General features: G+C 39.9%; 1 protein-coding gene across 6 annotated transcripts in view; it reads left to right on the forward strand.

The window, feature by feature from the left end:
* The window catches only part of LOC107498323 (amyloid beta precursor protein), a 233,803-nt gene that overhangs the window by 196,400 nt on the left and 17,816 nt on the right, over positions 1 to 19,587 (forward strand). For 3 of the 6 annotated variants that reach the window (XM_016121311.2, XM_016121313.2, XM_016121316.2), the window contains 2 exons: positions 10,448 to 10,669; positions 18,194 to 18,247. In XM_016121311.2, coding sequence (XP_015976797.1) covers positions 10,448 to 10,669; positions 18,194 to 18,247 — 276 coding nt within the window. The remainder of the gene's footprint in view (positions 1 to 10,447; positions 10,670 to 18,193; positions 18,248 to 19,587) is intronic. The other 3 variants (XM_016121315.2, XM_016121317.2, XM_016121312.2) reach the window with 1 other exon arrangement.

A 19,587-nucleotide genomic window follows, 5' to 3' on the forward strand; every position in this document is an offset into this window, starting at 1 on the left:
GACGTGAGCTCTGCAGGACGCGTTTCGGGTGGCTTTGGCGTAGACGTGAGCTCTGCAGGCCATGTTTCTGGTGGCTCCAGGTCTTCTGCGCCACTATGTACCAGAAGATTGCAAACTCAACATATCTGAGCAAAACCTGTACTTCTGCCCCATATTTGCAAAACTCAGGTCCAGAATAAAAATGTTACCCGCCCCCGGTAACATCTCTACCCTGTCCCAGTCACCGCCTCCCCCTGCACGCCCCCTTACCGTCAAAGTGACACTGTAGTCCTTTCCGAAATGTCTTTCTCACTGTATCACCTAGTGTACGACCATAACCACTATCTCCTTCCCTGTGCTTTAATGTCGACGTGTCTTAAGTATCTTATAATACTCAGGTACCCCCATCCTCCCCTTTTTTTTAATTTACTTATTAATTAATGAACAGCTGGGCACTCAACCTATAGAATTTCCACAGTCTGGATTTTGCTCATTGCATACTTCTCGTACAGGTCAGCGTATTCCTCTGCCTTCTGTATCCCACAAACAAAGTTTTGGCTTCTGTTGAAGCTGCTTGCTTTTCACTTCCCTTGTGTCTCAACTCTTGACAAGCTCGTCCTCTGTGTCTTGGTACATGCACTCATATCTGCTAGGGCAGCAGTCTCTCTTCTTCCTCAGCAAATCTGTAATGTCATTATTCCCAGCCCAAAACTCCCAGCTTGTTTTCTTCTTGCTCTGTCTGTACTGTTTACTACAGAACCTGTGTGGGAATTATTTATATACATCTTTTCTCTGGACCAATCAGCTCTGAGGAAAAAGAAATCGCCTTAGTGATTCCCTGCACTGACCCGGAATATGCTAGATGGTTGGATTGCTGAACAGTCGAATGAATGAATGAACGAATGAATGAATGAGCTGATTAATTAATAAAATAATGGTTTTATTTTTCTTGGCTCCAGATTATTTTCCTTAAAGTGAGTCCCTTCAGCTTCTCTCACTCCTCTGCACTGTTAATGCTTCCCTGAAGACACTTCCCATCCATCTCCGAGCCCCAAATGCCAGGCACTTTGCATCACTAGGCTCTGTCTCTCCATGGAGATCACATGAATCAGCTAATGCAAAAGAGAAAGGACCGTTGCTTTTCTAGAATTGTGCACTACAGAGCAAGTTTTGTGTTAAAGAAAACAGACAGGCCAGTATGCAGAAGAGCATAGAGGGTTTTTTAATCTGCATAAATAAACATTCCAAAGGAGCAGTCATGTATACAAAGGGGATATGACTGCAGGAGCAGGAGCTCGCCCCCTTGTGATGATGTGTAGATCTGTTTGTGTGTTTGTCTGTTTATATTTGTGCTTGTCTAATCCACATTTGCCTATTCCCCTTATAATTATCAACATAAATCTTTAAGCTCTTTGAGTGAAATTACATATGGATGCTAAAATTTTTACTTTCTACCATGATCTAAGCAGCCTTGCTAACCAATTCTTTACATCCTTCTAAATCAAGCATTTATCAGATGTGAATTAATTAGATGTGCACTTTCTTCATGGCATGGCAGAGAATGATTGCTAACTGTTGAGACGGGCACTGTTTCCCATTCTTTTGGGATTTTTTGGCCCACCCCAGACACAGCTTATCATATATAGTAAAGGTCTGGCCTTTATCGGATGTCAAGGTGGTGTTTTCATTTCTGCCTTCTCTCTGTTAATTGGTGCAGAGTTCAGGTGGAGAAAGGGGGACATTATCAGTTGATGCCCAGATACCCCAACACCAGCAGTGAAGGCTCCAGGGGACCATGGGCTCAGATTGTATACAGTCACCCAAATGATTTTGCCTTTATAAAAATGTATGCAAGAGCAGTAAAACTGTCATTCGAATATTTTTTTTTTTTAAGTAATCTTTCTCATTTTACTTTCTTGTGCTCACGAAAAGCATGGGCAGTTTTTTTTAAAATGAAATGTGATATTGACCCAGAGAAACCTCAGGTTTTATTTCATTTTTTTGGTTTACTCTATACCTGAGAATTTATTCAGAAGTAAAGCAAACAAAACCTGTACCACCTCTGCAGAACAACCCTCGTGAGTCCATCTCTGTGTCCTCAGACCTGATACTTCTAATCCCAGGGGCCCGTGCATGCTTCGGTAACCTCAGAAGACGTATTCTCATCAACCACAGTCAGAAAAATTAGATTGTAAAGTGATGACGGGGAGAGATGAAATAATTCTGTAAAGAATCAAACTATTAAGAAGAAAACATCATTCCCGGTTTTCTCTGGTAGTAGGACTGCAAATGAATTGTTGTTATTTCTTTTGTTTTCTCCATTTCTTGCACTGAATTTATGTTACTCTTGCAATTAGTACCAACTGTTACATTTTTATGTAAAGTAGGAATCACAGCGAAGTTCTCTCACTTATGCTGCAGGGGTTCGGTTCTTAAAGACAGGTTTGAAGAGAGAATGCCACATAATCATAATTTGAAACTCCTTGAGTTTAGCCGTAAATATACACACATCTCTCAATAGCCAGTGAAGAGACAGCTGGTTCCTGGATTGAAGACCACATGAAATAATTCACCCATAGTTAAGGGATGTGAGGCATAAAAAAAATCATACTCATCTTTACTGTAGTTTGCATAGGATGTGTAGTTTGTGTCTGCTTACATGAATGGTCATACATGCATCTTCACTATATGTTGGCCAGAGGAAAACATCCTGATACACACAGATTAAAGCTGGCACTATAATTTTAGTGTCACAGTACCGAACTTTTTATTTTAATATAATTCCAGACTTAAAGTTCTGAAAATATTGCATAAAATGCCAGTTTTTGAAAGTACCTTGCAGACATATTGGCCCCTAATACATAAATTCTTCACTGTGTCTCCTGAAAACAAGGACATTTATTTATACATGTGAATTATAACCTCGATGTAGCCTACTGTCAGGTTCTTCCTGTAATAAACCAACTTGGTTTTAAGTGTGAACTTTAGACGATTTTTTCCCCTCGGGATTACTTAGGCTTCCAACTCCCCAGGCTGAGGACCAAGACTCCTAATATAGTCAGGAATAAGATCAGGACATTGGCACAAGTTTACCTGTGGAAGGAATCATCAAGGAGGAACTCTTTAATCTGTTTTTAGATTGCCCGGGAGCCTGACTGACTTTTACCTTGATTTTCTGACTGATGCCCTTGGTAGATTTAAGTTGTTTAATCTATGTTGCTTACAAGTCAAAAGGAAATATGTCTTAAATGAAAAGAGACTCTTTTCCGAACCCTCAGTCTTACACCAGACAAGTGATACTTCAGGAAAATGTCATTCGCCATAAGGAATAGCCTCACAAGTGATGGGTAGCTTGTGTGTGTGTATCCTCTCCAGGGACAGTTTGTTGCCCTAAGTGGACAAAGCATACTCCATTTAAAATCTGTGTCCAAGAAGCTACTAAAGCAAAAAAAAAAAAAAAAAAAAAACCAGATTCAGAGTCTGAGTTTTAAGACTATGACAGATTTTCAAGATTGATAGTGTGGCTAAAAATAAGAGGACTTGACCCAATTTTCTGGAGGTCAAAATAAAAACTAGATTTGTGGATCAGCATTGCTTTGTGATAATATGTGTCTATAATATTTTTCCCAAAGTTGGAAAATGTGGCAGAATCATACAGGACTCTTTCATATTTGGTCATAGAAGTAGTCTCTTCCATGCTATTTGAGATGACTGAGTATGCAGAATCAATCCCAACCGTTTAAATAGCTCAAGATCCAAAGGAGCTTAAATTACTTAAATTTGGCTCAGAATTGGTGAAACCTAATGACAAGACAGTTCATGGAGCTATCATTTATGCCTGTCTTCCAAGAAAGGGTACTCTAAAGAAGTAGGAGATAAGTGTTCAAGGGGACATCTCTGATGTCAAAATGGGAGTGACAGGTACGGGCCCACTTAGGTGAGGGAGCACTGCGTGGTTGTATAGTGGGAACCACCTGGCTTTTCAGCTCTGCTCTATTCTCAGGAAGCTCTGTGACTTTGGACTGTGGCTAAAACCTCTTACCTTGGTTTCCTCATATGAAAAAAAAGTATCATTGAATTTTTCACTTTCTAATTCTATCCAAAATAATGTATGCAAAACAGGATGCTTGTCGTGATAGACGTGTATATATTTCTATAATCTTGGTTACTAGCCAGAGTTCTCCGTAAAGTGGAATTTTGATGGAATAGTGGGAAGGTTGCGGTAGGAATGGGAATGCTTGAATTCCGATCTCAGTTCTGCCATTTGATGACTTTAAATGTATTTCTCAAGGTCGACGTCACAATTTGTCCAACTGTCAGTGGGGGTAGTAATCCCCCACTATACAGATTGTAGTAGACATCAGATGAGCTAATGGCCACAAAAAGGAAGGTGTCACTGGTGCCGTTGACCTCAAGCCATCGAGATGTCATAGCATGATGCAATTCCATCGCAGTAGGGCTATCCCTCCAATCATACACTGATCAAATGTCTTACTGTGTAATAATCACTTGGCGCCCATGTAAGTTCTCCCATAAATCAGCATTTCAAACAGCGTCTGCTCCATGCCTAGAAGTAAATTTGCTCGCCAGCGAGGGCTAGTCCTCAGTAGTGGTGGGGAACACAGCAGTGAGGTGTGTCCTCTGGTGCCTTCTACATCCTTAAGTACATTCTTTTTCTCAGATCTGAATAACACTGACCTGTTTCCTACTCTGGCTCTCTAGTTCCTAAAGTAATGCTTTCCTACTCTGGCTCTTAAAGTAATTTCCTGCCTGACAAATGGTCTGGCAAAAAAGGAGATTTATAAGTGCTTTCTTGTGGCTTTTTGGTTCAGAAATGTCATCATGAATGATAGCTTCAAGGCAAAAGAGTGGATTGGGTTCTCTGAACCTGACGTGGAAGTGATATAGAGTAAGCTTTCTCCTGGCAATGCTGTTTCTTAGCCACACTCATCTTTCACACCTTGTTTGTCTTTTGTGAAGAGGAGAGCCGAGGCCATTGTGAGGTGTGATGCCTTTGGACAACTCGTGCTGGCGGTCGGACTATCATGTGCATAAGAATCACCTGGGCATCTGGTTTACCTGCCGATTCTGTTAGACTGTCCTCCACCCTCTCCTAATTTTACGGATGAGGAGTGCAAGGCCGAGGGAGTTTCAGAGGCCACGGTGATGTGGGATATAATGAACAGTGTGGCAGTTTTATGCTGGACCAAGAATCAGACATGCACAGAACTGTGATTGAAAATTAAATCTGATCTCATAGTCCCGATGTGGGCAAAATGCCTAGAATGGATGATAGATTTATAGGAGAGCTTCTTGATAGGGAAAAAATTACATCCCTTTTGTATATACTTCCAGGGCAGCTGTGGCAGTTGATGGGGGGGAGGTGTGCTTTGTACAGAGCTGTAATCCTCAGTCCTTTCAGATGCATGAGTAATTATTAGTTTAAAAGATAAAAACTGGTCATATGAGAATCCCCTGTTAGATAATATTGAAAGGAAATTTACATTTGAGGGAAAGCCTGCTGATAAATACGTATTATTCTATCGGGAACCAGAGAATCAGAAAATAGAAGAACAATCATAACAGCAGCGTTGCTTCGATGATACGAAAGGAAAAGCAGCAAGTCTAGAGCAACTCGGGGTCACACCAGACCCCAGATCAGACCTTTGATAGCTGAGTGTTACACTGGACAAGGCCAAGGTTAAACCTCCTTTATGTGAAGGAAATTGTCCTCCTCAGCCCAAATGTGTTTTTTTAAAGCATGGAAGATGTAGTCCAGTAATTACAGCCGAAGGTTATAAAAGAGAACTGGTTTAATGTTTATAAACTTTATTTTCTTGAAACCTAAAATATGGCAGTTAAATTTTTAGGAGTTTGGCTAATGGATTATTAATTAAAAGAATATTATGCAAGTTGTCTAGAATATATCTGTTTCTCATTTAGGAGTTCTTTTGTGAGGCCATTTCTTTCAATAATCTGTTGCTTCTACAAAGACAAAATATTTTAGTCATTTGAAGATGAAATCGCAATTGGGTATCTTTTGATGTCACTTTCTTTAAAATATTTTAGGTATTTTCAGTGATAGCTAAGTGATGAGGTATTTTTGTTTCGTTCTCTTCACTATTAAGTATGCCTAATATACATTCTCAACCAAGGCCAAGGTGATGGGGGACTTGCTGTATGTTTAATATTTGAAATTAAATACCTCCGTTATTTTTAAACTGTAGATTAAATATTACCATCATTGAACTCGGTTAAATATTTCCACTTTTAATTGCAAGGCACATGTGCCTGGGTATTATAGAAGAAAACATTCAACTCCAGAGGTAACTGCTACAATTTCGGGTAAAAACAAATAGCTTTTAGAAAAAATAAAAGACGGTTGGGGAAAAAATGTGCCTACTCTTACAGTTTAATACAGCAGTTGGCAAATGTAAATGCTTAAAAGCCTCGGAAATCCCCAGTATATATGCCATCAAAGCATTGTAATAAAATATTACAATAAAAGATAATCCGTCAAGGCCACCAGCATAGAAGTGTGGTTTCTGTGTGATTAGTCTCACCCCAGAATTCAAAGATAAAGTCCCACTCAGAATGAGCAATGACATAATCATATTTGGCTCTGGATTTTTTATCACAGAAGGAACTGCCCAGGGCCAATTGTGTTAGCTATTGGTAAAATCCTGAGCCCTTAATAACATCAAGAGGTTGCTGGCTGCCTTAGACGGTTCATGATCACAAAATTGAATCCGACGCCAGCTAATGGAAATCCATCATTTCTACCCTCTTTTTGTTCCTTAAAACCACACCGACTTCATTGTTCCAAGTGAGATAACCAAAGGTGGTGGTTTCTAAATCCCCTGTATTTGACATGGGAACATGGATTTCTGCTATTTTGTACCCCCGCTTCCCCCCCAAAAAAGCCCAAGTGCTTTCATGCTGCCAAAAAAATGTAATATTTCTTGAATTTTTCACTCTCTCATTTCCTGAAAATGAGTATAATAAACCAAGAAAATTAACCATCATGGGGCTCAAGATTTTAATGGCCATTTGGAGGAAATTTCCTGCCAATAGTATAAGAGACAAAAAAAGAAAAGAGATACTACGATTTGCCACAACCTGAAATGCCCTGGATATTTTATGAGGTGCAGATGTAAGACACGACAGTTCCCCACTCTACCTTTTTTACTGCCATGGGCTGAGATGGGTACAGATCTCACTCCAGCTCCCAGAGAAATGCCTGTTGGAGGGGACAAAAGCAATGACCATTCCGTAGGGCTAGTGGTGTTTAAGTCAACTTGCAGCCCTGTTAGAGTGGAAGACATGAAACAGATATATTGCCTGGTTCCTGCATTTGCTCGGTAAATGAGAATTTCCAGTGATGAGACTGAGAGCGAGCTGCCCGCCCCTCTGGTACTATGGAGGCTGGAGCGGCGGGGGCTCAGCGTGGGAGAGGTTGGTGTTGTGCGGCCCAGAACCCGGAGGTCAGCACTGGTACAGGCCGTGGGATCTTGAAGAGATTCGTTCACGTCTCCCAGCATTAGTCTCCTGTCCTGTGGAGATAACAGTGCCTACCTCAGAAAGTTATCGAGAGGAGAATCACCGAGGAAGGGAACATTCGAGCTGGGCTTTGAAGAGTTTATATAGTTTAGGTAAGCAGAGATGGGCTTCTCAGATAGCAGACAGATAGCAGTGGTGTCCTGGTGGGACCACATGGTCCCGCTGGGGGATAATCCAAGACATCAAGCCTTCCGGTCTGAGAGGGAGGCGGTGTTCCCATGCTGACAGCAATCCCATGTGGGTTTTCCCCCGACACCACCAAGCAATTCTCCCACATCAACTGAGTGTCCCACGAGTCAACCCAATTCCGACTCTACCTACCTGGAGATAGCGTCAGATCCCACAGGGTAAGGGCTCAGTCCCACAAGACTGCCCATCCTCTCCTCCCTCCCCAGCCCCCAGCCAATTGCAAGTCCAGTCTGTCACCCAGGCTTCTGAGGACCAGCTATAAATCAGAGGTTCCAATCATACCTTCTCAAGATTAATTTGCTAGAGTGGCTCACAGAACACAGAGAAACATTTTACTTACTAGATTACCAGTTTACTGGCTAAGAAGTTGAGTGCAATGGGAGGAGCCCAGGAAAAGATCTGGGTAACAGACGACAGTAAAGATTAGAGTAGAGAAAGCAATGAGGCCATCACAATTATCCTGGCAAAAGTCACAGTGGTTTAATGGAGATGGTAGGGGGAAGGGGATGTGAGAAATGAATAAGAGGGGATATTCAGAAGTGGAATTTAAAAAGGAGTTGTCAGAGAAATACAGAATCACAGATGGCTCCGAAGGTTTCAGACCTGTGGCTGGGAGAATAGTTCTGCCATGATTAGAAAGTGGGAATGCAGGCAGGAGATCCAGGGGCCTTCGGTGTACATATTAAGGTCGTGGGAGATCTAAATTAGTAGATTCTGAGAACTGTCATATAAACTACAGTAGGAGGGAGAAGTCAGAGCTGGAAAATACATTTCATATTCTTCCAAAGGTAGGAGATCCTCACAGTTTTAAGAGTGCATGGGATCTACAAAGGGAAGAATTGCAGGGAGCAATGGAAAGAGATACAGAAAGAAAATAATAGTTTCTAAGAGATTAGACAAAAGGAACAAAAAGGGTTATTCAGAGAAGTCAGAGGGAATAAGCTTAGTACTGTGTATACAAAACAGAAAACATCTCCCCATGGTGAAGGAGGGTAAGTCACAACCAAGAACAACACAGCACCAGGTGGGCCAAGACTGCATCATGGTGAAGGTCGTTCCCTCTCAGATGGACACACGAGCACCAGTAATTATTCCCGAAGACCATTCTTTAGTCTTGTAAGTGCTCAACAGTCAAAAGTATAAGATTTATATAAAAGAAATCCCCACTTAAGTTATTAAAGCAGACATTGGCTAAGTTATTAGCCATTACCTGTGACTCTGTAAGACATGAAAAAGTTGGAAGAAATCTAATGGGGGCCTTTTATCTGTATGGAAAAGGTCATCGCAAGCATCAAATATTGGATTTTAGAATGGCGCCACAGCAAATAGATATATAACTCAAATTAGGCTTCAAAAGAACTGATTTGCTTGGGATTTCATCATTTAAAATAATATCTTGCAATAAAACTGACTCCATAGAAGGATATTAATTTTATGCTTTAATGCTATTCTGTCAAATTGTTTTAATAGATATATTCGAATAGAATTTTAATTTTTCAGATCAAATTTTTGTCTATTCGAAAGAGAATGTGAATGTTGATAATAAAATGTTACAAATCAAATTTAAATCCTGATTTTATTTTCTTCAGTTTCTGCAGTAATAATAATGATCGGTTTGAAATATATAATATTGTAAAATATATTATATATGGAAATATATAATATTGCAAAATCTTGTCAGAGGTATATAATTGGAAAATAAGATGTTCTGATTAGTCTAATGTTGTTAATAGCATATATGCTATTTATGAGTGTCTAGTTTTAAAAAATATATCACAGAGAAAAACCTGATGAATCTTTGGCGCCATAATAGGAGATTCACACATTCTGTGATGCCCTGTTTTTAAAGCAATAATTACATTCGATACAGGGTTATAATCCAAGCTCGTTTTCCTATAAAAATGCCTTCCAATAATGAATGTATAATTTGGTAATTTTTACTAGTCTACAAGAACTTCAGATAAATCAATTATGTTCCATAAAGTTGATTTCATTCAATTCATTTTAAAAAGGGGTAACTGGTAGCATTTTTTGAGAAGAGAAGCAGCAGAGGAGAAAGGCAGGGTCCTTGCCTTGAGATCACATGAGAAACGGTGGGAGGCAGGGATGTTTAGGAAGAGGGATCTTTCTCCTCTCCCAGAGAAGAGGAGGCTGGAGCAGAGCTCGATGTGTGCAAGGGACTGTTTCCTTGTCACCTCAGAACATAGATCGTGCAGCATGAAGGGAGCCTTGGAGGAAGGCAGACTTGTTCAAGGCAAAACAATGAGAGCTGTTAAAGAACAAAGCAGGCTGACCATCCATTGGGCTTCTCTTGTCCTTACATGTGTTCAGGGAGAGACTAGGAATTCCGTGGGTATGTCCTACAGCTTGGAAGAAATTGTACCTTGCATACTGCCACCACTCCACAGCAGACACCTCACCAAAGCACACTTGATTCCCCTGTGATCATATTTACTAGGAGAATCTAACTGTCAGAGGAAGAAATGGCAATTTGGCTCTCCAAGTCTTTGACCACTAGAATGGGGCTCAGAGCATAAGCCTGGGTCTAAGCCATTCTCCCTGGGCTTAGATCCTGCCCTGGGCACTTGATTGCTGTGACTTTGCGCAAGTGGCTTAACTGCCATGTGCCTCAGCTTTCACACATCTATAAGATGGAGATGATAATGGTACCCACCGCAAGGCTCACAGTGAGATCATACATGACATTGCCTCGTTTTAGATGAGCTGCTGCAGAAAGAGCAGAACTACTCGGATGATGTCTTGGCCAACATGATCAGCGAACCAAGAATCAGTTATGGGAATGACGCCCTCATGCCGTCTTTGACCGAAACCAAAACCACGGTGGAGCTTCTTCCCGTGAATGGAGAGTTCAGCCTGGACGATCTCCAGCCCTGGCATCCTTTTGCGGTCGACTCTGTGCCAGCCAATACAGAAAACGAAGGTAAGAGGCCCGGGAGGGAACAAGGACATTCTGGTATATATATATACAGCTCTCTAATGCTCTCAAAGGGGGACTCTTCATATGGATTTTAAAAAATACTCTCTCACTGCAAGGTATTTTGTTGCTTCTAGAATGAAGGCACAACATTCAATTTGTGTTTATGAGACAGTGGCCTACAACGCCCACCTTCATGATGAAACTGTAGAAATCACAGGTTACAAAGTGAAAAGAGGCATTTCGATGGGGCCTCCGTGTAAACAGAGACTTGAAAGGCACCAAAATAGTCTTCATTGGTTATTTATTCTAGTGTATTAAATTTCAGATTGCATTCAGTGTTAAAAGCAAAGATAGAGAACCACTTATAAATGAAATGTGATTTTTCTTAAGAGGTCCACAGTTTTGTATTTAGAAAGTTATTTATAAGGTAGCTGTCAAAATCAAGATGCATGTTGATCTAAATGTTTTTTCCTATGATAGTTCAGAGAAGTAAGATTTTCTCTATCAACAGAGTTGCACAATGGATGATGGGGATCTCTTAGCAGAAACTTTGAAATAATATGTTTTTAGGAGAGAGCATCTTGTAGGGATTTTTTTTTTAATTCCATATCAATTGTACATGTTTAGAAATACAAAATTTCAAACACAAGAATACCTTGATTTCGAGATACTAATAGCATGTTTTTCAAGAACACAACAGGATTTTACATGTGGTTTTCTCTGTTAAAGTAGTAACTTTTAATAGTGGTAATATTTGTACTATGGGTAACTCAGCATGCAGTCAGTTACTCCTTAGACTAAATCTAAACCTAGTATTGGACTTTAAGTGCACTGGAGAATCTTTTTATTTTTTTTAAAGGACCATTGCAGAAAATCTTCACATAGACTGTTTTCATAATGCAAGTTATCACCCCAAATTTGTTTTATTAATTTGAAAAAGGGTGCCTTATAGTAATCATACCAAATACAAACAGCAATATTGTTTACGACAGAAAAATAATTAAGACTTCACCATTTATCAAAATAATTCTTACATAGAGGAGGAAAGAATTAAAGACTTTAGTTATCGAAAAGACTAGGGTAACTGTCTTATTAAATTGTAATAGAGTGCGAGTTGTGTCATTTTTCATAAGTAGATACATTACGGCCATTTAAAATCCTCATCATTCAGTCTCTAATGAGAATTGTTTGTGAAAAATGTCCAGTTTCATTTGTAAATGGAATGTACCCAAGATTTTCTCTTTTCTTTTAAAGCCTTGGGTTATTTAATTGAGGGAGAAATCAGTAAAATGTCGGAAGTCTGAGAAACTCTCTTTGGTAGGAAATTACAGTTGTTATTGGCCTTGATACCAAATAGTGTTAAATGTTTATTTGTCATTTATGTCCAAGTCTCAGCTTTTTATGAAGAAATTGAAATACATATAGATTATACCACATTTATAAAGAATTTATCAGTTTCTCCTAATTTAAGACCTTTTTATGTCCTTCAAATATATACTTTCTATAAATGAAATGTTCCTAGTTAATATATTCCATTATTTATCGATTTCAGAAAAGTAGGATAAAAGATACTTCAGCACCTACCTAAATCATTTTTATAAACACACACAAATAATAGAGACTAGAAATTATAATTTGTTTATAGTACAGTTTATAGAAAGAGATTTAGGAAGCCAAAGTAAGCTAAATTAGCAGCAGAGTAAAATGAACTTACAGAAATAACTGTTTATATTTTTTGTAATACATGGTATTTTTCTTAAATGTTGCGAATCCTTTAGCAATGTGGACAGTACCAAGTTTCACAAAAAAGAAGACACTCAAGCCCCATTAATGTTAACTTTTCAAATTTAGTGAGTACAGGGAAATACAATGAGCCTGGTGCCACATAGAACAGTCCAGAGACAGGTAAACATCATGTATCATCTTAGAAGGTGTTACATTTTCTGAATTTCAAATTTTCCCTTTACTTTATCACTCTATCAGATTTTGAGAACTTAACCTAGTTATATGTGACTATCAGCCTGCATATGTCCTTGGTGTATTTAATGAGGTCAGTTTAACTTGGCATTTATCACATTAGTAGCATAAATAATACCAACAGTTAATTAATCTGCCTTTGTATTCCCTAAGCATTTTATCTTGACTTATATGTGTTCCTATGCATGTATACGATCTCCATTAAAAATTATATGCATTCTATTAAGCATGCCGCTTATATTAAATTTTTTTAAGGGTAGCCAAAAAGGATTGTTCCTTTTAGTAGAAATAATAGGGGGAAACCGTGTCACCACAACAGCTCCCTAAAATCCAAATATCGTTGCCATCATCAACACGTCCACTATTTCCTTAGGTTTCCTCCCCTTAATGATCCCCCCGAATCAAATAAGAAATGGAGAAGTCTTGGTCCAAATTGAGAGGCAAGCTCTGATCTCTCCCTCCCTGCTCCTCTTGCCAAATAAGCCAGAGAAAGGAGATTGGATTAATTTTACTGAATTCCCTCAAAGTGATCGCCTTTTGGAAGGCCAAGAACAATACAGTTTGGAGCTACTCCAGCACCAAACTAAACACTTCTGATCAGAAGGTGACTCCAGAGCCACCTGTAGCCATTGGGCTCAGATTCCTTAAATAGCACACATTGCAGCATGGGTCCTTGGCAACAATGTCCCTGTGCACCAGTGGGAGAAAAAATACACATACTCACACACACACTCACACTCACACACTCTGGGCCCCGGCGTATTGCCAAGATGCCCTGTTTGGACAGTTTGGACGATCCTTAGATTGAGTGCGTCTGGATTCTTGACCCAGACGTAGCTGTTGAATGCCTCAGCCTCATCCCAGGAGCTGATACTGCTGTTAAATAAAGATGTTACTGATAAATAGCCACATCATACATAAAGGTATTGGAGGCAATAATATTTAAGACCATAGAGCTTATGTTCTGGTTCTGTCATCAGACCCAATGGACACCCCTTTTATAACATTTTGAAAAGCCTCCTTAATGAGGAGTCAAAGTAAAATGGACTGACAAGGTTTAGAGGGAAAATCAATATAAGGGATATAATTTTCAGTAAGTGTTTCAAAATGTAAGTGTTCAGGCTCCAGTGCTAGTGGAAACAATGGCATGGTCAGCTATTTGTCCTTTGTGGATGTGACAAATACAGATCCAGACTGACAGGATGGTCGATTCCATGATTTAAGTTCTAGGAGCAGCAGCGACGTGATTTTCCAAAATAGCAAATAACTCTTGAGAAAGCTCTAAATAAAACAATCTTCCCTCAATTTACCCAGTGGTTAGCTCCTGGAATAACCAGGTTACAGTAAGAACCATGCAATAAAGTGCATAAAACCGAATGAGGTTCTGGACTAACATAAGCATATATATAAGAAATCACACAGGAGGAAGAAAGAAATCCATTTTTATTTATGTGAGATTGCCCTGCACCCGCCATCTCACATCCCTGGTCCCTAAGCACTAAAAGCCCTCTCCAGCGACAACCAAAAACATCTCCCCATTTCCCACCATCCCACAGGACAAGACTGCCCCTCACTTCCAAGTAATGTAGGTCAGAGTTTAAGTTCCAGTCTGCGGTATGGGCAAGTTACAGCACCTCTCTACTGGCATCCTAACCTGTAAAATAAAGTTGATGATAATTCCTAACTCAAAGATAAGGTATGAGCATGAAATGATATAGTAGGTAAAGCTCTTAACAACGTGCCTACAACGTAATACATGTTTAATTATAGATTCCACCCCGCCTCCCCCGCAAATAGAACTGTGATCTAATTGGAGAATTTTTATCAACTTGTCTCAAGGAGAATTGCTCTATGGTCCAAACGGTATATTCTTAAAATTAATGAATATGACAAGATATATAATGATATAGTCCTAGAATCTTCTTTCTCCCCAGCCCATCTCCCTGTTCTCTCTCTTCCCCATGGCCCTGTTTCTTGTTCATCTTAGAAACATGTGCTCACACACAGACCTTTTGAAAATACCTACAATTCTCAAAGGATTTCCTTTCATTGTTCATCCAAGCCTTATCATCACAGCTTCAGACACTTAGAAAAATCTGTTGTTTTTCTTAAGAATAATCAGTCAAGTCCACAGAGAGGCTTAGACACCCAGGCATTCTTTTAATTTACATTGAAAAAAAAGTAGACGTATCACAAACACAGTTTCCAATATTTTACGCTCTTCTACTAGCTGAGATTTGTCTAAAGAGATTTGTATTCTGGTGTTTTTCCGATCCACAATTCCTAACTGTCTAAACTGCAGTGAAGCTGTTGTTTATAACACTGTTTTTCTCATGGATCGTGAAATCATCTGGCTGAAAGCATTTGTGTTAACAGCATTTGTGTTTCTTGTGCTTTTTCATGGCTGCCTGAGCAAGCCAGCCACAAAGATCAATACGGAGTGCAGTGGTCACCGGAAGGTCTTTATGGCCAATGGTCAGCTTCTTTGTATAGAGTACAAACATAAAATACTCCTGTACTCGTAAAGAGGCACAACAGGTCTTATGAGACAGTGTATGTAATTGCAAATGAAGTTGCCCTGTGATGTATTTTTACTTAGCCATAAAAAAAAAAAAAAAAAACAAGGAGCAAGTCACTGTCAGTGGTGACATTGAGATTAAATAAAATCTTTCATTAAACCTGTAAAGTTTAATGAGGCCGGTCCTTTTCAGGTCTCTCTCATCTATGTGTAAAACTGATTTCCTGCCGGATTCTCCATCACCTGAGGCCTGATGAGGAGCTTGTGCTAGGCAGCATTTAGCTTAGGATGGGTCTGTTACAAGGAACGCCAAAACTAACAAACTCAGAAGGCCTAGAATTTCAATCATTCTGTTTCTCTCCCCTTGTGGGAAAGGATTTGATTCAAAGCTGCCGAAGGCAAGGGAAATAACACATTTCTGCTGGTTTTATTTTAACTCTTTAAGATGATCTGTGTCTTATTTTTTATTTACTAAACAACCAATGGTAAAATATTTTGAATACTATATTGAAGTTACCTTCTGGTGTAATGAGTTAATAGTCTATTTGAAAAGTTAGAAAACATTCATGGTATATTGGGAAATAATGTACTATTTTGTCTTGTCACTATATGTTCTTTTTTTGCAGTAATGTGTTATCTTTTTAAAAATGTGTTGCTGTCTGCTCACTGAACACGAGTTACTTTTTTTTTTTAATATTAATTCATAATCAACCGCAAACTATTAAAGCAAGCAGGGGTTTAAGTCACTAAAACTATTACTGTTTTATCTTCCTAAAAATGGGAAAAGGTTTTATTAGTTTTTGAATAAAACATGCACATTGGAAGAAAAAACAAAAAAGCAGAGAAACTTGTAGGAACGATCACCTCCCCCACAAATAACTAATGATAGCTTTTTGTGGTAATGTCTTTCAGACTTTTTTTCTATGCACATTTAGTACTTTTCAGTATTCCTTCATGTAATTGTGGAATAGTCCTTAATCATTTACAAGGTTTTTCCGCAAGTGTGTGCACATTTGAGCCCTGGAAAAACCTGTTGACTTGAGACAAAAACCAAGAATCAGAAAAAATGTGGCCTGCCCAGGATCACAGAAAATAAGTGGTGGCTTTAAAGTGGGCCCTAGAACTGGACCAGCTCCTCAGGCTGCATTTATATCGCAGATTCACATGTCTCCCTCTGAGTCACGCATGGTTTCTGACGATTTAACCTTCAATGAATGCGATCCCCACTTTGTCTCTTTTTTGCTCCGCAAGTGTGCTTTCGTACGTTCTTCAACCGTAGCACCATTTGGGGCCCTGTGAAGAAGCCCTCAAAAAGTACAGTTATTTTTCAGTTGGCTCCCATTTTACAAGGAGGAATACAACCCCTTACTGTTATGTGGTCGCAGATGGGGGGAAAAAAGATGAAATATAGAGAAACTGCATTGTTCAAGTGTACGTGTGAGTCACAGATGGAAGGAAGTATGTCTTAATCTAATACATGAATAAAGTGCTAGAGGTTAGTCCTCACAGCAAGAGTTGTTATAGAATATTTCATAAATAAGATATTTAATAAATTGTTTTTAATATTCAACAGTTTCTGAAACACATTTAAAAAGTTTTTATTCCTCACTACAATTAGAAGATACAGATGTTCTTATTTGTATTTTACATATGAAAAAAAACAGCCTCAGAAGCGGTCACTTGCCCAAAGCCACCTACCTACATTGTAAATGTTGGGTGTAACTGCCTCCACCCTCCTTTCTCTACCAGGATGCCTGTCCACATAAGAAGGGACCAAATCATGTTTCTTTTTTGATTCATCCAAATGTCTTAATATTCTCAGAAACATTATTTTCTCATATTTCGAAGACTTGGCATGCTGTTACTTTTCCCTCTCTATCCCTGCCAACGTGTGGCATTCAAAATTGGTTTGGGTTTTTAATCCCACCTTTGCATGCCTGGGCCATGCATATCAGTAAGCTGTACGCTCTTACTGAAATCACTGATGCAAAAGCCATCCACCCCATCAAGCACACCTCATCTTCCCAGAGACACCTCTGCTCACTTTTCCTTACCTTCTGGCCTTTTCTGTTTCCCAGGCTTTACCAAAGGGGCTTTTCCCCTTTCTCTTCTTCATTTGCTCCATGTCCATTTATTAATCCTAAAAGCTTCGTTTCTCTCCCCTGCCTGTTTCTTCGAAGACCAGTGTTCAAGTTCAACTTATTATTTTCTGAGAATCAGAAGCACTTTGGAAATTATAGCTGATGGTAAACAGAACCGTTGTGACTCTTGCACTGCTTTCTTTGGGCCAGACCCAGAATACTCACAAAGGGAAAATTGTGAAAGTCAACAAACATGAAAGGAAGTATTCACATTTCACACATTTCAACTATATGTCACTATTAAATAGAAACCAGCCTTGAGAGAGAGAAAGAGAGACACAGAGAGAGAGAGAGACTGAGTTTCTGGTTTTACCTATTTTACCCTCAAACTGGGAAAAGATTCGATTCACTAAGTAGCAGATTATGTGGTGAAACTTTCCTGTCCCGATAAATTCATATTTGCATTAGCCCCCCGGGGGATTCAATGGAGTCCTTTTGTAGTTAATTAACTGGAAAATAAGATAAGATTGGACAGTGGTAAAAGGAGGTATCTTTAAGATTTTCTGCTGGGCTGGGTATAATAGATTTTATTTCTAATCAAAAGCCAAGAAACTATCTCCAAACTCGCTGACAGGAAAATCCAACCCCCCCCCCCCACCCCCGGCCCCTCTTCTTTGATGTCGCCTGATGTCGCCGCGCATCCTGGCGAGCGCTTTTATGAGGAAACTAAGGAGCGGGCCTGGCACATCAATAAGCGACACGCCTTTTGAAGTGGCGCCCCTCCCGCTCCCCGATGCTCTGAATTAACTCGCTGTGGTTCTTTTCCAGCTGCTCCTATTTTTATAACTTGTGTATTGCACATGCTTTTCCCTGCTCTGTGTTCAGGAGCCACGACTTAACCATCTCGATTTGTCTTGTTTGCTTTCCGTGTCTCTTGCTTCCTGCGCCCAGTCGAGCCTGTCGACGCCCGCCCCGCCGCCGACCGAGGACTGACCACTCGACCAGGTACAGCCCGGTTACCTTCTCCCTCCCAGCACCTTGCGCTTGCGCCTGAGCAGACGACAGCCCCGTTCTTCGTTAGTAGCCTCTGTAAGATGCAAATGCCCACATTGAGAAACGGGATTTGAAACCGCCATGGAAAACCACACTTTTTAAAATTCTCCTTTGCTTTTTTTCCTTACACATCATTTCTCGATCCCCCCACCCCTTTCTGAGCTTTTCCTTTCAAACAATAAAAGACAGCCCTTTTTCTTCATCTTTTTTTTAAGTGGAAAGGATTATATAGAGTCTGTCTGTCCTCAGAAATGGAAACCTGCGTGGCTGCAGACTCTGGTGGCGCCTTGTTTACGGCGACGAACAGCTAGCTCCTCGATGCTTCCCTTCTCGCCTGGGCTCTGGAGGGTGCTTTTCTACCGAAACGGGCCTCAAACTTCAATCCGTTCCTCGAGGGAGACGTGACTTTCTAAAAATATTAGAATTGGAGTATCTCTGTGGCCCAGAAATATGTACATTTTCTCTTTCGTGTGTTGTGTGTACTTATGCTCAATGAGTGGCTAAAACGACACAACAGATGTACGCGCATAATTTTCCATACGAGTCCTTTATTTTTCATTCTGCCTAAAATCCCCATTAATACCGAAATGGACGCTGCTTTTTTTTTTTTTTTTTTTTTTTGCAGTTTCCCAAGCATTAAGAAGAAACATTTTTCCACTCTTCTTTCTGTATTTAGCCTCTGTCTCAAATTTAGTTTTAAGGATAATGTCCCGCCACAACAGAAGCACAAAGATGCCTGATTTTGACTCCATACACAACCTCACCCAACTGACAGCAGCCAGAATTTTCAAAAAGAGGGAAAAAAAAATACTGAATTGACAAATCTATATATTTTGGGGAGATTTGGCTTCACTTCTGACAATGCATACCTTTTCCACATTTATTTTCTTCTTTGTCCTCATAATGTCCCCATGCAGTAATCAAGGAACAGGAAATCAACTTTGTTTGAAGATACTAGTGCACAGAGGTCCCTGGGTGGTAAATAGTCAGCGTGGGCCAGGAGCAGACCCTGCCCATCTCTCTGCCAGCACAGGCTCCGGCCGCTTCTCTCCCCAGCCACAGTCATTGGTGAGAACTCAGAGTCTGACCTGTGGTGTCTTCATACCTCTGTGCCATGATTAACAAGGCAGGAGAGACAGCAGAGCAACACATCTTGACAGCTCATCTCGTTGATTTTACGAATCTCTGACTGTAGGGCTTTTCAGGGGAGCTTAAGTTATAGTAAGTCAGACATAGCCTCGGCTCTCCTGATGCCTTCCTTATTGTCACTGCCACACAAATGAATTTCAGGG

This window comes from Rousettus aegyptiacus, unplaced genomic scaffold, assembly GCF_014176215.1.
Source record: "Rousettus aegyptiacus isolate mRouAeg1 unplaced genomic scaffold, mRouAeg1.p scaffold_m13_p_4, whole genome shotgun sequence".
NCBI classification, from domain to species: Eukaryota; Metazoa; Chordata; class Mammalia; order Chiroptera; family Pteropodidae; genus Rousettus; species Rousettus aegyptiacus.